At 41.7% G+C, this 19,143-nt stretch overlaps 1 protein-coding gene across 5 annotated transcripts in view; it reads left to right on the top strand.

Moving 5' to 3' along the window:
• The window catches only part of ptprfa (protein tyrosine phosphatase receptor type Fa), a 180,697-nt gene extending 168,191 nt beyond the window's left edge, over nucleotides 1-12,506 (top strand). For all 5 annotated transcript variants that reach the window (XM_076141575.1, XM_076141574.1, XM_076141573.1 and 2 more), the window contains 7 exons: nucleotides 190-475; nucleotides 1,080-1,258; nucleotides 2,455-2,581; nucleotides 6,549-6,674; nucleotides 7,976-8,130; nucleotides 9,208-9,343; nucleotides 11,240-12,506. In XM_076141575.1, coding sequence (XP_075997690.1) covers nucleotides 190-475; nucleotides 1,080-1,258; nucleotides 2,455-2,581; nucleotides 6,549-6,674; nucleotides 7,976-8,130; nucleotides 9,208-9,343; nucleotides 11,240-11,308 — 1,078 coding nt within the window. In that variant the 3' untranslated portion in view covers nucleotides 11,309-12,506. The remainder of the gene's footprint in view (nucleotides 1-189; nucleotides 476-1,079; nucleotides 1,259-2,454; nucleotides 2,582-6,548; nucleotides 6,675-7,975; nucleotides 8,131-9,207; nucleotides 9,344-11,239) is intronic.
• The last annotated feature ends 6,637 nt before the right edge of the window (nucleotides 12,507-19,143 follow it).

Here is a 19,143-nt window from a genome sequence, read left to right as displayed (position 1 = left end):
TAAAACAAATGCAATTGAATTCCGAAACGATTTTATCTGACAATGTGTTGTAATTGTCTTTCAAATGTCAAATGAATTAGATAGTGAATGGACAGCTATGTAAGACATAGTCATTTTATGTGTAATCACATTTTATACATAAATATAGATACAAATTATTCACCATGCCTCACATTTTTGCTTTGGCAGTGCCGGTGTGGGCAGGACAGGTTGCTTCATCATAATTGAAGCCATGCTTGAGCGGATGAAACACGAGAAATCTGTAGACATTTATGGCCATGTGACATGTATGCGGGCCCAGAGGAACTACATGGTGCAGACAGAGGATCAGTACATCTTTATCCATGAAGCTCTCCTGGAGGCTGCAGCATGTGGCAACACAGAAGTCCCTGCACGCAACCTGTACGCCCACATCCAGAAGCTGACCCAGGTCCCTGCTGGAGAAACTATCACCACCATGGAACTGGAGTTTAAGGTAGCCAGTGGCTCACTTTCGTTTATATTGTTTTGTATTGCCCATATTCCTGTTTAATGAAGTAAGGAGGATGCTTCACACTGGGACAGGGCTGAAATCCCTCTCAGAGGAGAAGCATTTCTCCTGTGTGTGGGCTTATCTACAGAGCTTCAGATGATAGTCTGAAGCAGGGGTCGGGAACCTATGGCTCGCGAGCCATATATGGCTCTTTCGATGATGGTCCTTGCCGTCGGACGGGCTGATCGTAGCGCAAACTGCGAAGTGCGCACACACTCCCCGTCGGATGGGCTGATATCGTAGTGCAAACTGCATTACACATGCAAACTATATTTACAAATATTAAGCTCTTCTGGCGCTCCCAGTCTAAAAGGTTCCCGACCCCTGGCACAGTAGGCCAGGGGTGACATTTCATCTCCTTGGTACCCTCTAACAATCTTGTTCACACACTGCACTCAACTAAGATTGGTTATTTTAGCACTTTAAAAGACTGGAAGAAGACCCTTGCTGTTGTAATGCTGCAGTGCTCTCACTTTTGTACTAGCAGTCTCTAAGGAGTGTCTAGGAAGCAGCAGAGACAGATACTATGTACCCACTGTGTCCACAGAAACTGGCCAACTCCAAATCACATACCTCAAGGTTCATCAGTGCCAACCTGCCATGTAACAAGTTCAAGAACAGACTGGTGAACATCATGCCTTTTGAGTCCACGCGCGTCTGCTTACAGCCAATCAGAGGGGTTGACGGCTCTGACTATATCAACAGCAGCTTCATTGATGGATATAGGTAAGAATATAGAAGTCGTTTTGCTGTGAAACTGGAAATACAAATAGAATGACACATGCAATGATGATATATTTTGAGGATGGTGAAGGTAGTGGAACACTTCTTTGTGCCAAGGCACTTTTCATGAGTATAGCAGTTGACATCTTCTCCTGTGGCTTTCAGCAGTAGGTCACGTGGAAACCGGTGTTTCCCTGGCACATTAGAACAAACTGGCCTTATTGTGTGGTTAATGGTCTCATATTTTTCCTCCTTTTATAAGGAGATATAGGAGGATCGGGAGATGTCTGGGAAATGTGTTCATGGTTTGTTACATGTTGCAATTTTTTTCAATGCTTTTTTTTGAAACTCTGGCATATAATTCTCATTATCAATACACCAATCTGGTCAGGATCTGAATAAGGATCCACATCTGGTTCAATAAAAAGTATCCTTTAACAAGGACAAATGGATGTAATAATTCTACAGTGGCTTGATACTGGATTCTGATATATATTTGACTGACAATCACAGGCCTTCAAGACTATTGTGATTTTATTCAAATATAAATACGAAGTGGAAATATTTCACACAGAAAAGGCGAAGGAATAAGGACTCATGATGGGCTGCCAACACCTAATGAATTAAGCTGCCCCCACCCCCAATCTAGAATCATTCAGTTTACCAGCAGTGTCTGTGGGAAATTGTCATTCTCCTCTGATCACTCAGCAGAACTAGAGCTGTGGTTCCAGCCGAAAGTAGCAGCTTTAGCTTTGATAGCTGGAACATCGGAAAACAAATAACATTTTGAGTGCTACAAAATGCATCAGCACTAGAGAAGAACAAAATACACTAACAAATTAAAGCTGGATGCCTGATATGAACATATACTGTACAGTATGTGTCCTGCCTCCCATCATGCACACAGGGTTGTGTGAACACCGAAATGCTCTCCTACCTAGTTGAACACTGCCACCTAGAAGCCATGTCCTGTAAGTGCTCAACTGTACAGCCCAGAGCTCAGTGCAGCAGCTGGAACATCATCTTAACAGAGCTGTTAAAAAAGTACTGTGTTCAAGCTGACGTTATATTTGGGGATAGCAGTAGTTTTATTAGAGTAAATTTAAATTTTGCCCCAGCAAGGAATTAACAGAAATGTGAAATGGAAACAGCTACAAGCCCATGAACAAACAGAGCCGTGTGTGTGTTCTGATCTGCAGGCAGCAGAAAGCCTACATGGCCACCCAGGGCCCATTAACTGAGACCACAGAGGACTTCTGGAGGATGTTATGGGAACACAACTCCACCATCGTAGTCATGCTCACAAAGCTCTGTGAGATGGGACAGGTAACAAACACTCACCTCTCAGTCAACTCCAAAAACTGCAGTCTGCGTAAAAAATATGTGGAATGTGTTGGAAAAGGGTCTGGGATATTTCACAAAATGAAAGTCAGGGGATTGAGTTTGTGATTTGTGATTTTTCTGGAGAATGTTACAATCTGTCCCGGAAATATGTTGGGTTCTACCAACAGACATAAACTAGGACAATAGAGTCATTTTTTGTAGTGGCAGCTCTCCAGTATGATTCTGGAAAGTCAGGAGGAAGGTCATGAAGATTTACATTTGTGCTACAGTGGTAAGTATGAAGATATCCATCATCATTGGGGCCCTTACCATGTCCGTAGCCAGCTGTGAGGTGGCTGAGGTCTAGACCTCAGTAATTATTTCTCACATACACAGCTGTATGTGAGTGATGATTGAGCATGCAAAAATGTGAAGTGCAGTCTATACAATATCACCTTCACATGGAAACAACAACAGCAAAGCGCAACCCCTGTGAACACGCGACGAGTAGCATTGGCTCTGAGACCCAGAAAAATAAACAAATCAAAGCAGCTGCTGACGGGCTCTCTGGAGCCAATGAGCTAAATTCAAATACAAGTTATATTAAAATGATATCAATAAGACTAAATTCCATCTCGACTGATGTTCCGTAATAAGAAATGCGAAATAACTTCCAGTGTCTTGCTAACCAGGAAACGTCACCCTCCTGGCACACTTGTAAGTTCATCAGCCTGCCCCCTTAGCTTGGGCCTTAACTAACCATAGATTTCAAATAGGTAAATAAACCATATGCCATCCTACAAGCCCTTTGTGATGATTGACTTTGCGCCATGCAATCCCCTTTCAGCTCAGATCTTGATATGATTTTAACATTTGTCTTTTACGTTTAAAGAAATTGCTCTTAACTGCTTCTGAGCTGTTCCTCCATTGTTTAATCACTTCTGCTTATATACAGCAATTCTCTCATTGGTTGCATATTTAAAAAGTCGCCAACCCACAGATTAAAGCAACAAGTGGTTGAACACATTGGCAGCAAATCCAAGGGGTGTACATCACTTAGTATTTTTTTTTTGCTTAACCTGTATTGTAGCACCGCTCCGCTCGATATTGGGTCTAAAACCTAGTTAACTGGTTTTGACTAGACTAGATGTGGTGTTTATTAGGTAGCTACATGTACTACAAAGGTTCACCTTAGTGAACTGAATACAATACACACCCAGTGCACTAGGCTTAAGATAAGGGAACTAGACAACTTTTTTAGGAGAAGTTCCCACACAAACATATTACAGATCAAATTGCAGCAAATATAAGAAAACTAATATTGTCCCTATAAAATATTTAAAAAGCACCAGGTAAATCATTTCAGATAAATCAAAATTGGTCAGATAATGTAGGCCATAGTCAGACTCACTCGTCTTAATGAAATTACTGACTAAATTGACCACATGCAAGGCAATATAATAAATGTACTTGTATAAATGTCCCTGTAACACAGCCACACAGTATTTAACAATAAATCGCTACAATTACACACTAACTAGCAAACTGTAATCACATGTGGGCCCATTCACATTCTGTCACACTGACACAAACCCCGTTGCAGGCTTGTTCTGTTGCACGGCACGTGCAGGTAAAATCCTCTTTTCCCCAAAGTAAGCAAGCAAAGTCTGACTCATGGTTCAATGTCCCGGGTTTCTCTTGCGTCTTGATCACCACACCCTTTTCCACTTTTTCATCCATCCGTCCATCCATTCTCTGCCGCTTATCCCCATTCGGCTTAGCTCCATTTTCACCACGGCAGTCTGGTACAATGCCCGCACCAATCCACCTGTTGATCATGCTGCATTTTTCCCTCACTCGTGAACAAGATCCTAAGATACTTGAACTCCTTCACTTGAGGCAGCAACTCACTCCACCGTTTTCCAGCAGAGCACCATGGCCTCAGACTTCGAGATGTTGACTCTCATCCCTGCTACTTCACACGTTCCGATGAAGCCAACAGAACCATGTGATCTACGAAAAACAGAGACGCAATTCTGAGTCTCCCAAAAAAGACACTCTCCTAACCATGGTACCGCCTTGAGATCCTGTCCATGGTTATCACTAACAGGATCAGTGACAAGGGGCAGCCCTGACAGAGTCCAACACCCACCAGAAACATGCCTGACTTTGCGCTGAGAATACGGACACAGTTCCTACTTTGGTTGTACAAGGACCTGATGGCCCATAACAATGGCCCTAATACGCCATACTCCTGCAGTACCCCCCACAGGATTCCCCAGGGGACCCGGACATAAGCCTTCTCCAGGTCCACAAAACACATGTAGACTGGATGAGTGAACTCCCAGGACCCCCACAACTACCCAGCCAGGTTAAAGTGCTGGCCCACTGTTCCTCGCCAGGGCAGAACCCACCTTTTAAATCCAAGGTTCGACAATCGGTCAGAGCCTCTTTTCCAGCATCCTGAATAGACTTTCCCGGGTTGGCTGAGAAGTGTGATTCCATGATAATTGGAGCACACTCTCTGGTTCCTTCTTTTTGAAAATTGGAACCACCACCCCGGACTGTCAATCCACAGGCACTGTCTCTTACCTCCATGACACTGAAGAGGCAAATCAGCCAAGACAGCCTTTCAATGTCCACAGCCTTCAGCATCTCAGGGCAGATCTCATCCATTCCCGGCGCCTTGTCGCTGCTAAGCTTCTCAACTACCTCAGCGACCTCTGCCAGGGATATGGATGAAATTCCCCTGGGTCTTCATGCTCTTCCTCCTCAGGGCATATTGGTCGGGTTCAGGGGCTCCTGGAAGTGGTCTTTCCACAGCCCGACAACCTCCTGAGTCTGGGTCCGCAGTTCTCTTCCGCTGCTGAATAAAGCTTGTGCCAGGTCCTGCTTTCCCCTTCCAAGTCGCCGTACGGAGTGCCAGAACCTCTTCGAGGCCAATCGAAAGTCCTTCTCCATAGCCTCCCCTAATTCCCCCCACACTCTTGTTTTTGCATTAGCATCTGCCAAAGTCGCAGCCCTTCTGGCCCCCGGTACCTGTCTGCGCTTCAGGAGACCCACAGACCAACCAAGCCCAAAAAGCCTCCTTCTTCAGCCTGATGGCCTCCCTTAACACCAGTGTCCACTAGCAGGTTCTTCCTCCACGACAGGCATCAATGGCCTTCTGGCCGCATCTCCTAGCAGCCATCTTTGTTTACGTGTCTGTCCGGCAGTCTCCCCGAACCATCTGATCCAACTCACCACCAGGTGGTGATCGGTTGACAGCTTTGCTCCTCTCTTCACCCGAGTGTCCAAGACATAAGGTCGCAGATCTGATGATATGACCACAAAGTTGATCAATGATGTTTGGCCTAGGTTGCTCTGATACCAGGTTCACTTATAAGCCACCCTATGCTCAAACATAGTGTTCATTATGGCCAGACCATGGTTGGGTTTGGTTGATTACTGTGTTGATAATCTCATAAATATTGGGTTTTGGGGGGCGGCAGTAGCTCAGTCCATAGGGATTCAGCTTGGGAACCGGAGGGTCCCCGGTTCGAGTCCTGTATGGACCAAGTAAGTGGACTGGTAGCTGGTAAGTTAGGGAACTGCCAAGTGCCCCTGAGCAAGGCACTGGACCCCCAACTGCTCCACGGGCGCCGTAGAATGGCTGCCCTGCAGTGCATGCGTTTGTGGCTGTGATATGTAGCGGGTGCAAGGCAAATATCAATTGTATGTGATTGCTGTGAATTGCATGCAAAATGACTAGAATAAAGTATCTTAAATCTTAAATATACACAGAATAAACTGTACTTTGAAAAAAACTGATAAAGATTATTGATCCAAAACAAATTGCAGGGACTTAGACCTCAAGTTTGAAATAGGGATCCAACCAAAGCAAGTCTGACATGTATTGTATCTTTATGTTGAGTTGTTTTGGTTATGGGCATCATAGACTCCAGTGTGTGTATGCTCTCTCTTCCTTTAGGAAAAGTGCCATCAGTACTGGCCAGCTGAGCGCTCTGCACGCTACCAATATTTTGTCGTGGATCCCATGGCTGAATACAACATGCCTCAGTACATCCTGAGAGAGTTTAAAATTACGGATGCCAGGGTAGGTTCTTCTCGCCCACACGTAACTGTTGCTGCTGAGGTAGCAGGAGCTGTTTGAAGTGAAAAGAGCATTCATGCCACTCTGTTTGAAGTGAAAAGAGCATTCATGCCACTGTGTTTATCTACACTGATAAAGTATTCAGGTGTAGCCTAGAAGCACCATGACCTCCTCCTCCTTAGAGGTCAAATTATTGTAGTTTGTCTAATGAATCCCTAGAGAAAGGCTCACTTCCTCCCCCTCTCACTCAAGTTTGAACAGCTCTTCTCCTAAAAAAAAGACTAAGACCACACCACCTGTGGCTCATATAGACCTCTGTCCCTGTTTAATGCAGATATTAAAACCTTGGCCAAAACGGTTGCTCCTCACTTGAAAAATGGTTTTGCATAGTATTATTTCAAAGGAACAAAACGGTTTCATTAGGTCGGCAACTATTTTTCAACACCAGTACCCTCTTACGTATTATAGACTTCAGTCATTCTGGAATCTTACCAGATATTGTGATTTCCCTGGACACTGAAAAAGCTTTTAAAAGGGCAGAATGGGAATACTTATTTGTGTATTTGGCTTTGGAAACAATTCAGCAGCTGGGTGAGATTATTATACTCATCACCACAGGCCAGTGTCCATACATTACATTACTATCATTTGGCAGACGCTTTTATCCAAAGCGACTTACATTACATTACCACCCTTCGCAGAGGGGGGAGCAATTGAGGGTTTGGTGCCTTGCTCAGGGGCACCTCGGCAGGGGTAGATGACCATACAAATGATTTGTTCAGAATACTTCACACTACATTGGGGGACCTACCAGGGATGCCCCTTATCGCCACATCTTTTTGCTTTGGCCATTGAACCACTGGCCATCTCTTTACAGTCATCCACTCTCTTTAAAGGCTTTATCCGTAATGGTGTCAAATAAAGACTTTCAGAAATGTTTCTCGGTACAAAATAAATATCTGAATGTTGACACATTAAGTTTACATTAAGTTACATTAAGTTTGCAGGCCAATGTGATCAAGTAAACTTATTCTTCAACTTTTATTCTTCATAAATATATATGTATATATATATATAAATACATATATATATATGTTTATATATATGCATATATATGTATATATATGTGTATATATGTATATATATGTATATATATGTATATAAATTTTGCAAAACAGTGCTCCCTAAACCGCCCAGTACTGCCCAATCAGAAAAACAAAGGAATGGCTTACTTTGCATTGTTAACTGCCTGTCCTGAACATAACCAGTCACCTGTTAGCTTCATGTCCCCGTGTTTCCCTCAGGATGGTCAGTCACGGACCATCAGGCAGTTTCAGTTCATTGACTGGCCTGAGCAAGGAGTGCCTAAAACTGGTGAGGGCTTTATCGACTTCATTGGCCAAATCCATAAAACCAAGGAGCAATTCGGGCAAGATGGGCCAATCACTGTGCACTGCAGGTAACTCTGTGTGTGTGTGTGTGTGTGTGTGTGTGTGTGTGTGTGTGTGTGTGTGTGTGTGTGTGTGTGTGTGCGCGCGCAAGTGGTTGCACACTAAGCCATCTGAGCTAGTCCCAGGGACTCACAGCGTTTGATTGATGAACTGAAATCTGCCATCCTGCCAAGTTAGAGATTTTGTTGGAAGGATAGGTCAAAGAAATGTCATTCAACTTTAGCTAAACAGAGTGGGCGGATCTGTTCCTTGCACTGTGATAGGTCTCAAAGAACATGCAAAGGAATCCCTCGGTAAGCATTCATCTAGCCTGTAGTTTGCCCTCTACATTCATTCACATACACACTATTTTGATGATTTCCAAGCACGAAGAACTGCTGGCTATTAGCATCTTTCTCCATATACCCATAAACCCTTGTCTTTTGGATTTAGTGTCACTTCTAATTAACAGTGCTGCAAATGCTGGTGTTTATTCCAGAGGAAATAGAACTTTACAGGCAAAAAGACTCAAGACTCTTTCTTTTGTTTTGTCTATGTCGTACACCTCCCATCATCTGTAAATGGTCCAAATGTCACAGGGCTGATTTGTCTACGTTCTCTTCAACTCTGATTTACACAATCTCCTTCAAATTTCTTTTTATCGCTATTAATAAACTATTACCTCCTTTCACTCTTCCAACTCCATTTTAACCCTAACAACCATACTGTGAGTAGTAGTCAAGGACGTGTTCACTGCTCTTATTATGTTTTGTTTTGTTGCATCTTTTGAATTGCAGGGTTGCCATCACATCCTACTTTTTGACTGGAATGAAGTTATGTGACATAGAGATGTGTTATATCATGCTGTGTCCATACAGACAATATTTTTTCATACTTTCAGTGTGATTTGTTGATAATAGTTGGAACTATCTTATATCTTACAAGATTTGTTTTAAATATCAGTCACATGGTTAATAATAATATTAGAAATAGTCACACAGGTATTGACAGGTGTTGAATAATAACGGGCTTGGAATGATGTTGATAATGGGATGGGAATGCAAATGATGTTCTTGGTAACATTAAAAGTCTGATGTGTCCGCCAGTGCTGGTGTGGGGCGCACTGGTGTTTTCATTACTCTTAGCATTGTCCTGGAGAGGATGAGGTATGAAGGAGTGGTTGACCTCTTCCAGACCATCAAGACTCTGCGAACTCAAAGACCAGCCATGGTACACAATGAGGTATAGTACACTCTTGTGTCACTGAAACTTTAGAAAATAAAAAATCATAAAAACACAATTACAGTGAAAACTCTGAGGTCCCGCCCTTAGTCCAATGCAGTTACTGATGCTGCGTGGAAGGCGTGGTTAAATCTCCAATCAGCACTGTCAAATTATTATTATAGTATTTTAATGTTCAACGTTTATCTGACTCCATAAGATAAAAGTATTTATTACTAGTAATAATTTGGTCTCTAATCGGTTGACTCTGAAAACAAATCGCCTAAATTTAAGTTTCTAATTGTTATATTAGGGCGGGAGGACTAGATTATTCGATCAGACAGGAAGTACTTATATCACTTAAGAATTACCACTGCCTAACAGGTAACAAGTATTCCTACGACGGGTATTGGAAAACTGATTGACTTAACATTCCTATTAACTCAGTGACATGATTGGATATACTTTACATGTGTGTTTAATAGGCTACTTTCATAGCCTATTAAATTCATTCATGTGTTTCATAAGTTAGACCCACAAATTTTAGAGATTGCCGTGCATCCTGCGCCGTGATTTAAATTAACCAAAAGACTTATCCCTTCACAGTTTAAACGTGGAAATATAAGTCCTCTAGAAACTACTAAAATAATCGCACGAAGGATAATTAGAAGCAAATCAAAGTTATCAATTATCAATTTATTTAACATATGAACGTTCGAAAGTCTGATAGTTAAACAAATATCACTAGTCACGAAAAAAGGAGTGACAGCTGGGGGAAAATAGCAGCATTTCGATGCATTTTAACAATTGTGACAACATAAAGGCAGAATGCAGAAGTTGCAGAATTAACCTGTCATGTCGAGCAGGGTCCACAAAAAACCTTCACAGACATGAGAACTGTGCATCCAACAGTTCAGTTGGAAGGAAAAAGAAGCTCCACCCAGGCTCTCAATCCAGTGTATGTTCTTCCAAACAGGAAAACACTGAAGAAAACATTCCAAAACTGTATGACAGAGAACGTGCTTCACTGCAAGAACATTCCGACACTATTTTAATTCCTCATGAAAACAACAACACACTCTCTGTCATCTCACTAACATTAGAACAGACTCAATGCATGTGAAGTACAGATGATATTGGAACTACAGGGAATTCCCTGAATTACAGGGAATGTGAAATGGAAATTGTGACACTGTGGACAGACAGAAAATTTGAAACATGAAAGGTATGGTGAATTTATTAGAGTGAGCTTGACACTGAAAATGTATACAGAACAACACAAGCTCATGTTGCTGAATTGAAGTGCATTTTGAAACAAAATGTGAGTGTTGAGTGTTGGATAGCAACATTTTGTAAATGTTCACACAAAAGACGCGTATTCAGCTGGTTTGGGTGGAGAATCAGCCATGTGGATAAATATTACTAATAATGTAAAGGTTGGAGACCCCTGGTCACCAAAACGCTGGCAGGCGTATTTAACCTGCATTGCTGATCCTGCAATACGACGCTGTTGCTAGGCAGAAATGACATATTCTGGTGAGAGAAGAAGAAAGACCTGTTTTGCACTACAAAGTGTTGCAAAATACAGTGTGGGCTGCATCCAAACCCAGAGGCAGCTGGTGTTTATCAGACAGGAGGAACCAAACCAAGTTCAGCTCATTATAAGAATACAAAGACTCACAGTGAGAGGGCAGAATTGAATCACACTGTACCACCAAAATTCTCTGTGAAAGGCAAAACTACAATTTCAACGCCACTAACAACATTTCAATATGCAACATGTTTTAAAAGTTGCACTGAAACCACAAACAAACCCTGAATAAAATATCCCAACATTGGGAAGTTGTTTGTTTGAAAATCCGATGACATTTTTGTAGTTTTGTTTCCTTGTGTCTGGACCCTTCTTTCTATTGCCAGGACCAGTACCAGCTGTGTTACCGGGCTGCTTTGGAGTACCTGGGAAGCTTTGATCACTATACGACATAAAAGCACCAAACAGCCATTGGAAGAAGAGTTTGGCGTGTCCACTGAACCACATCCACTCAGCCCCATTGGCCCCTGCAGGGTGGTGAGGTTTACGAGGAGGACAGATGAGGCATTCAGAAAGGACAACACAGAGGAGATGACAGGAGAGATGAGAGGGAACAAGAGCAAATTTATGATAGGACAACTACCTTCTAGACTGGTACCATGACCCTGCCACACCCCCATACCAAAACCAACAAAACTAACCCCCAACTATCTTAGTAGTCATGCCCCACTCTCATTGTTTTCTGACCACTCCCATCATTTCTGCCTCATCTTAATAGCACAACTATTTTTCTGCTATATTCATTTGCAAATACCATTACTATGTTATGAATATTTAGAATTGATTTTGTCATCATTGGTTATTAGGTGTCTTAATTGCTCTTTCTTTAATCAATTATAATTCACGTATCATTTTTTAGTTTTTTATTGGCACAAAGGACATGCATTTTCAAAATGTTCCAAGTTATTAATTCTGCACATATTCGCAACTGCTGATAATTTTATTTTGTACCATAGACAGATCAAAGATAAAAATAGATAAAAACTATTAACATAGTAAAGCACAAATAAAACAGGCTCAGAGGAAGCCTGCAAGCTATATGAAATATGTGAATTGTAACCCGAAGGATACACACAATGATTTTTGGCAAATAAATGTAAACAACTGTCTTTGTTTATATGCCACACATAAATATATTCCCTCTATTATTATATGAAAATTACATTAAAAATTACTATGCACAAGTCTTATTAATAGCCAAGCAGGTGTTTGGCTGTGGTCTAAAAAGTGAATGTTGATGGACTTACTGCCCCAAACATGAAATTTGATCACGTTTCTGATTAGCCTGCTTATCTTATAAACTGCACATTTCCATTTGCAAACACGTGGCTTTACATAGACCTCGAGACACACTTGCGGGGTTACACACCTTTCACTGGCTCCCTTTTGAAGGTATTACAGCTGAACAACTGTATAACTGTGTTGCAGAGACAGACTAAAAGCAGCTTCATTGCGCTGGTGGGTCTCTTTGGTATTTACTGGGAAAGATGTGATGTGAATTTGAAAGAGATGAAAATACTTAAGGATTCATTTAGTACTGTCAGGGTCCTAACTGTTGTATTTATGATCTGTTTTCTATTTGTTAATAAAAAGGAGAGGAAATGACTTCAAAACTTTCTAATATTAAGTGGTGCATTTATTTCACTTCTTTGTAAATGTACTGAACAAATACAACATTAATGAACAGAAAAAAAACACCTAAAGCTAAGAAAGGTAAGTGTCTCTTTTTGTGCACAATTAATTAATTTGCATCATCAGCTCTTTCTCTTACATCAGCTGTTGTTACTTTACAGCTCAATCTAGATGTGTGAAGGTTTGGAGGATGTTCTCTGGCCCATGGTCTTACTTCTTACCTATAAGCCAGGGGTGGCAAACTCATTTCAGCTCAGGGGCCACATTGAGGAAAATCTATTTCCAAGTGGGCCGGACCTGTACAATCATGGCATAATAACTTAAAAATAACGACAACTTCAGATTGTTTTCTTTTTTTACTTTGGTCAAGTTAAGTTCAAGTTCAAGTTAGTTGAAAATTCTAAGGAAAAAATTGGTGCAATTTCAAGAACACAATGCCTCAGTGTTTGGAACTTAGACTTCGTCTCAGTGTATCTACAAAGCCATTTAATTTTAAGTCACAGCCTATCTGGGATTGAACAAAATACAAAATAAATACAAAATAAATAAATAAAACAACTCTTCTAGTTATCAAATACCTCATTTGTCATTGCCACATATTAATCCTCTGCTAACTCAACAAACCATACAAACGGAGGTAGAAACTATTCAAGAGGGTTGAGTTACTCCCTGCCTTGAAGGATACACTATTTATTGATAGAAAAATAAATAGCAATGCATGAACAATTTTAACAAACCAAACATATGAACTGAAGTGACTGACATTATTACAGTAAATCCCACACTTCACTTTCTATAAATTTCCACAGAAGACAATCATTTTCACAGAACTACATCAGATGCATTGTCTCACGCGGCAGTTTAAGTGGGGTTAGCCATTGTTTATTTTACTCCTGAAACTTGGCATCTTTTAGCTTTCACAAGTGCATCAATATCAGGCGTCAAATCCTGAGTGGCAGCCAATTTGAGGATGTTACTTAAGTGTTTGTGCGTGAGCCTTGAGCGCAGCTGTGTTTTATTGATGCTCATTACAGAGAAAACTTGCTCACAAAGATATGTGGTTCCAAACATGCACAACATTTTTGCAGCAAGGGCTGTCAACTTGGGGTAACCTGGCAAGAGATACTGATAAAATGTGTCCAAGCCAGCTGCAGCAAATTTACCCTTCAAATCTGAGTCACACTGCAAGTCTATTATTTCAAGTTGGATGTTGACGGGGAGATCAGAGGTATTCACTGTGAATGGCGAGCAAAAAACTTTGAAATCTTTCTCCAGTTCACCAAAAATCTGAAAGCGTTGCTCAAACTCCCGCAATAGTCCCGTTATTTTATCTTTGAACGAGTTGCGTCTCCCACAATGACAGCTTCAACTTGAACGCACATATGCTGTCATAATACTGCGTGACAACTTTGTCACAACACCTGCTTTTTTTCCACTCATTGAGGGCGCACCATCTGTAGCCAGGCTGACAGCGCGGGACCAGTCCACTCCGACCCTGTCCAGTGCGCCGACGAGTGCGGAGTAAATATCAGCTGCTGTTGTGGTATCCATCATTGGCACCAACTCCACGAACTTCTCGTGACGTTCAAAGTGTGATCAACTCCGCGGATGAATATGGCCAGATGCGCAACATCTGTAATTTCTGTGCTTTCATCAATTGCAACTGAAAACGCAATAAATGACTTTACTTTGCGCTTCAATTGACTGCCTAAATCCGCCGATAGATCAGAAATCCTGTCTGCAACTGTGTTTCTTGTCAGGCTGATATTTGCGAAAGCCTGGTGCTTTTCAGGGCACACAATCTCCGCAGCATGCATGTTTTCACAAATTCACCCTCACTAGATGGTTTTGAAGCCACTGCAATTTCATTAGCAATAAGGTAATGGCTTTCACTGCAGCATCACTGATTTGTCGGCTATGAGTAAACACAGACTGCTGTTTCTTTAGACCTGCCAACAATTCATTCACCTTCTCTCTTTTTGGGGGCAATGAGGGTGCCAAAGCACGTAATGTTCAAAGTAGAAGATGTAATAGGGCAGGCAGAACAACAAGGTAGCTTTGGACTAGCTGTACTTGCTTGGCTTACTTGGTCAGCCCTGGTATAAACAGCTTGCTTGCGTAACAGAATTGCTATTGCGACACCCAGTGGACACATTTGGAACTGCAGTTTCTTTCATTGAAAAATTGCAGGTCATTTTGATACTTTGCAAAATCATCTCGCGGGCCGGATTAAACCCGTTCGCGGGCCTGATCCGGCCGTTTGACACCCCTGGTGTAGACTGTGCAAAGTGCAGACCGACTGAGCTGGTGGAAGACCAAGTGTTCAGTCTACCCATTTAATTTAATTCATATTTTATTGAGTGATGTTTTGGTGATGTTGTGGTGTGTGGTTTCACTGTACATAGTTGCAAATTTACATAAATTTACATTGAGTAAATTAATAAAGCCATATAAATGATAAACATATGATATAATGTATGTGTTATTCAGTTTACACATAATTTGGTAATAAATTGATTTAAGCAACAAAAAATCTGAGGAGCCAACTGGGAGCCATTTGGGAGCCAAAAGAGCCGGCTCTTTTAGTGAGAAGAGTGAAGAAAAGTGTCAGAATTGTACATTTTGGAGTATAAATGTTTGTCACTAGAGCAGCATGATATAACCTCTTCTAACCTCCTAACCCCTTTTGTTCCTGTGTGAGCTCTAAGATCTCAGCAGGCCTGCTCACTCTCCAAAAACCTGAACTTAGAAATAGAACTTCTCCTTTAAATCACCACTGACTTTATTTTCAGGGATTTATTTTTGTTAAATTCAAATGTCACTAAGTTACAGATAAACAAGAGAGTGCAGGGGAGAGATGCTTAGCCTAAGTTTAGGCTCATGTTAGCCTGAGTTGGTCAGAGTGTGAGTGTAAGTCAGAGGATGGGGCACAGCAGCTGATTCTCTCTGTTACTATTCTCTGCTTCTGGACTGTCTGAGCCCACTTGGTGTCCAGACCCTCTCATGTGCTCAGACTCAGCGTCCCTTCAGCCTGTGGGGCCCTCACACTGTAAAGGTGGCAGAGTGTGTGTGCTAAGAGACCCTGAGTGAGAATGGACTCAGGGGGACTGAGTACCCTTGTACCACAAGTATTTGTAGCTTCAAGCAGTAAGTGCATACTTGTTTGTTTGAGTGTGTAGAGTGTGTAAGTGTGAAGCTTTAGTCCTGTTTCCTCGTTCCATCATGTTAAAGCTGTTGTATGCTCTTACTGCTGTGCAGAGACTCAGCCAGCTCCTCATGCTTCATTCTCCTCAGGAAGGTCTATGTGAGCTTCAGGAACGCCTCTCTGATGCTCCTCTGCTCTTCATCCTCACCACCTGTTACCTCCTCATCCTCATTCTGGCTGTTGAATTCTGGACTCAAAACCTTCTGGATGCTCTTCAGCTCGTTCTTCACAAACCTGACAATGTTCTCCTCAAGCAGCTGAAAGAGTCAAACACAAGTTTGTACCAGAGTGAGAGAAGATACTGGTTTCTGATTGGCTGTCAGGTGTCAGTGTATATGTTGACAACATAACTCAGGAGTGCAGCTAATGAGGATTCTAACCCTACAGATGTATGAAGATGCAGGTAACCATAGCAGCAGCTCCTTTGTTAATGTTCCCACTGAACTCTCCCTGCTCAAACTAAATGAACCAAGTGCTGCATTAAAACATCTCTTATTTCTCTCTCAATAGATTCTCTACCCGGTGACATCATCCATATGTAAGTGGGCGGAGCCTGGACATTTCCTAACCATAAATATGGAGTCCAGGTCTGCTGGATGCTGCTGGGCACACTGACCAGTGGAAACCTCTGACTGATTCAGCTGAAGTCTGTGGAGATATAAGGAAACATGTGACTTTACAAACACTCACAGACAGGTTGTCATGGTGACATCTGTCTGTCTGACACAACAGAAAACAAGGGATTTTCAGTGGAAATGCTGCTGTCTGCTGGATCCTCAAAGCCTGTCAGAGTCCTCAGAGGATCCTCGAATCATTCTTTAGCACATCAGGTCCACTTAACTCATCCTCACACTCAGGTGACAGAGATGTGTCCTTCATTCAGGTAGACCTGTGCTTTGTGAAGCCTTCTGCTACAAAGATACAATGATGACATCAAAGTGACCTGGTTTAACCTCTGATCTTTCTTCAGCAGCCATCTGTCCATCAGTGAAGTTCATAGGTTCACCCATGGACCAGTCGCTCTTCATTGACACACAGCTGGGTACAGGAGAGTCGGCCCTCTGCTGGTGAACCCTATAAACACAGCATTGACAACACAGCAGCAGATGGAAGCAGAAGGTCATTAGGTGAGATATATTCTGTCAAGATTTATTTCCAGACCTTGAAATGAATGAGTGCAGTGCTCACTTTTAACGAATGAAGCAGGTTTTAATGAATAAAATAGTAAAAGCTTCACTCTCCGTCTATTGAACAAAAAATAAGGTTTTCAAAGGATTTAAAGAAATAATTGAAATAATTATGAATGAAAAAAAATAACCACATCACAGGAAGTGGCACGTCTGTATAAATCACATTGAAATGAAGGTGAACAGAATACGTCATGGAGATAGAATCATTATCAGATCAATTTAACACTGGCATGCAAGAAGTCTGAGACATTTGTACAACATTTATTTTCATGTTGTACGTGATTTTCAAGAACTTAAAAAACTATTTTGATGAAACTAAAATTAAACCTAATATGAGGGATTAACAGGACTCTTACCTTCCTTCCTTAGGCTTCTGTCCATCAGTGAAGTTCATAGGTTCACCCATGGACCAGTGGCTCTTCATGGACACACAGCTGGGTACAGGAGAGTCTGCCCTCTGCTGGTGAACCCTATAAACACAGCATTGACAACACAGCAGCAGATGCAAGCAGAAGGTCATTAGGTGAGTGTAAGGAGCAGCTATAGCAGCTGTACACACCACTGCTGTCAGCTTCATCTATGACAGAATCACAATCATTCATTCTAATGGGAAGAGGAGCTGTGTTTGACTCAATGTTGCTTTAAACTACACACACTCTGTCACCAACACACAAACCTTTGAAGTCTGCCATCGTCACTAACTCTGGGACTCAGCTTACATACATCTTGTTATACTGAGCTCATTCTGTCCCTCCTGGACAGGACAACAATGAGGTGAAGGCCAACAAAGACAACACTGCTCTGCTAAACTGCTGCTCACTCACAGATAAAGCTTCACTACTTTAAGAGCTCATTTGACAGAAAGACTTGGGTTTCCTCTCTCTCAGTGAAATGTGGCATCAACCACATGACCATATGGTTTGAACATGACATATCAAATCTTTACTTTTAGAGATTTGGCCATTTGTGTAACATCTAGTCCCTCAACTGGATCGATCCAGATTGAAGATGAAGCTGCATAAAAAGCTGTAAATGAGCAAGGTGTTTGATATGTAAGTTTTGATTCTTCATCTGCTTGACCGTTCAAGTGGTTTACCTAAAGATTGGTGATTGGTAAAAGAATCAATATATGTCCACACCTCTCCTGCCCATCCTGTAACCTTGGGTGTCAGAAAGAAGCTCAATCAAGGTATAATTATTATGATTCAATCTTTTTCTCTTTGTTTTGATACATCCTTTGTTCTCAGCTCAGCCAAAGTCTTTATTCCAGTGAAACTATCATAATATTTTTAACTATTAATATTATTACTATTAGTAATAACAATAAGAAAGAAGGAAGGCTGTATTATTATTAAGATAAGATAAGATAAGATAAGATGAGATAAGATAAGATAAGATAAGATAAGATAAAATTTTATTATCCCGAGGGAAATTACTGTGCAACAGTTACAGTACAGCATGAAAAAACAAGACCAAGAAATCAGAAATCACCCAACTAGTGCAATAATGAAAAAAGTGCAAGAATGCAGGTAGATAATAAGTACAAGATAAGTACAAACAATGGGGGGAACAGTACATGACAAAATTACTATTAGTAATAATAATACAGCCTTCCTTCTCTCTCTCTCTCTCTCTCTCTCTCTCTCTCTCTCTCTCTCTCTCTCTCTCTCCTTTTCCCCCTCTTTCTGTATAAAAAACGATCTCCACATTATCCTATAATTGTATGCGCAATGTCATGTCAATGTGTAAAATGTTTGCTTCAATAAAAACAAAAGTATATTAAAAATTGAGCTGCTTTCTAACTTTATTCATTCGTTTCTTTAAGTCTGTAAATCTCCTGTAAGGTCAGATGCTGCTCTGTTTTTAATCAGATATCTGAGTTATAAAAGGTGAGTTTGCACCTACCTCTTTCTGCGTCTCTTGCCTGACATACTCAGCTGTCTCACCTCTCAACTCACACAACCCACCTATCACCTCACCTGTCTACCCCAGACTCATCTCACCACCTCCACCTGCCTCAGTCTCCCTCTCCCCCCTCACCTCAGTGTGTTCACCATCCTGGCTCTGTCTCTCCTCCACCTGACGCACAGCCACCTGAGGCCGCTCCGTCTGGGCCGGACATCTCTCCAGCTGCACCGTACCCTGGAGCACCGGAGCAGGCTGAGCGGCCCCGTCCCGCTTCGGACAGGCTCGGATCAGATGG

This window comes from Genypterus blacodes, unplaced genomic scaffold (assembly GCF_046128005.1).
Source record: "Genypterus blacodes isolate CSIRO-AG114 ecotype Tasmania unplaced genomic scaffold, CSIRO-AGI_Gbla_v1 ptg000019l_1, whole genome shotgun sequence".
In the NCBI taxonomy this organism is placed as follows: domain Eukaryota; kingdom Metazoa; phylum Chordata; class Actinopteri; order Ophidiiformes; family Ophidiidae; genus Genypterus; species Genypterus blacodes.
The sequence above is the reverse complement of the archived record's forward strand: the minus strand, read 5'-3'. Positions and strand labels throughout refer to the sequence as shown.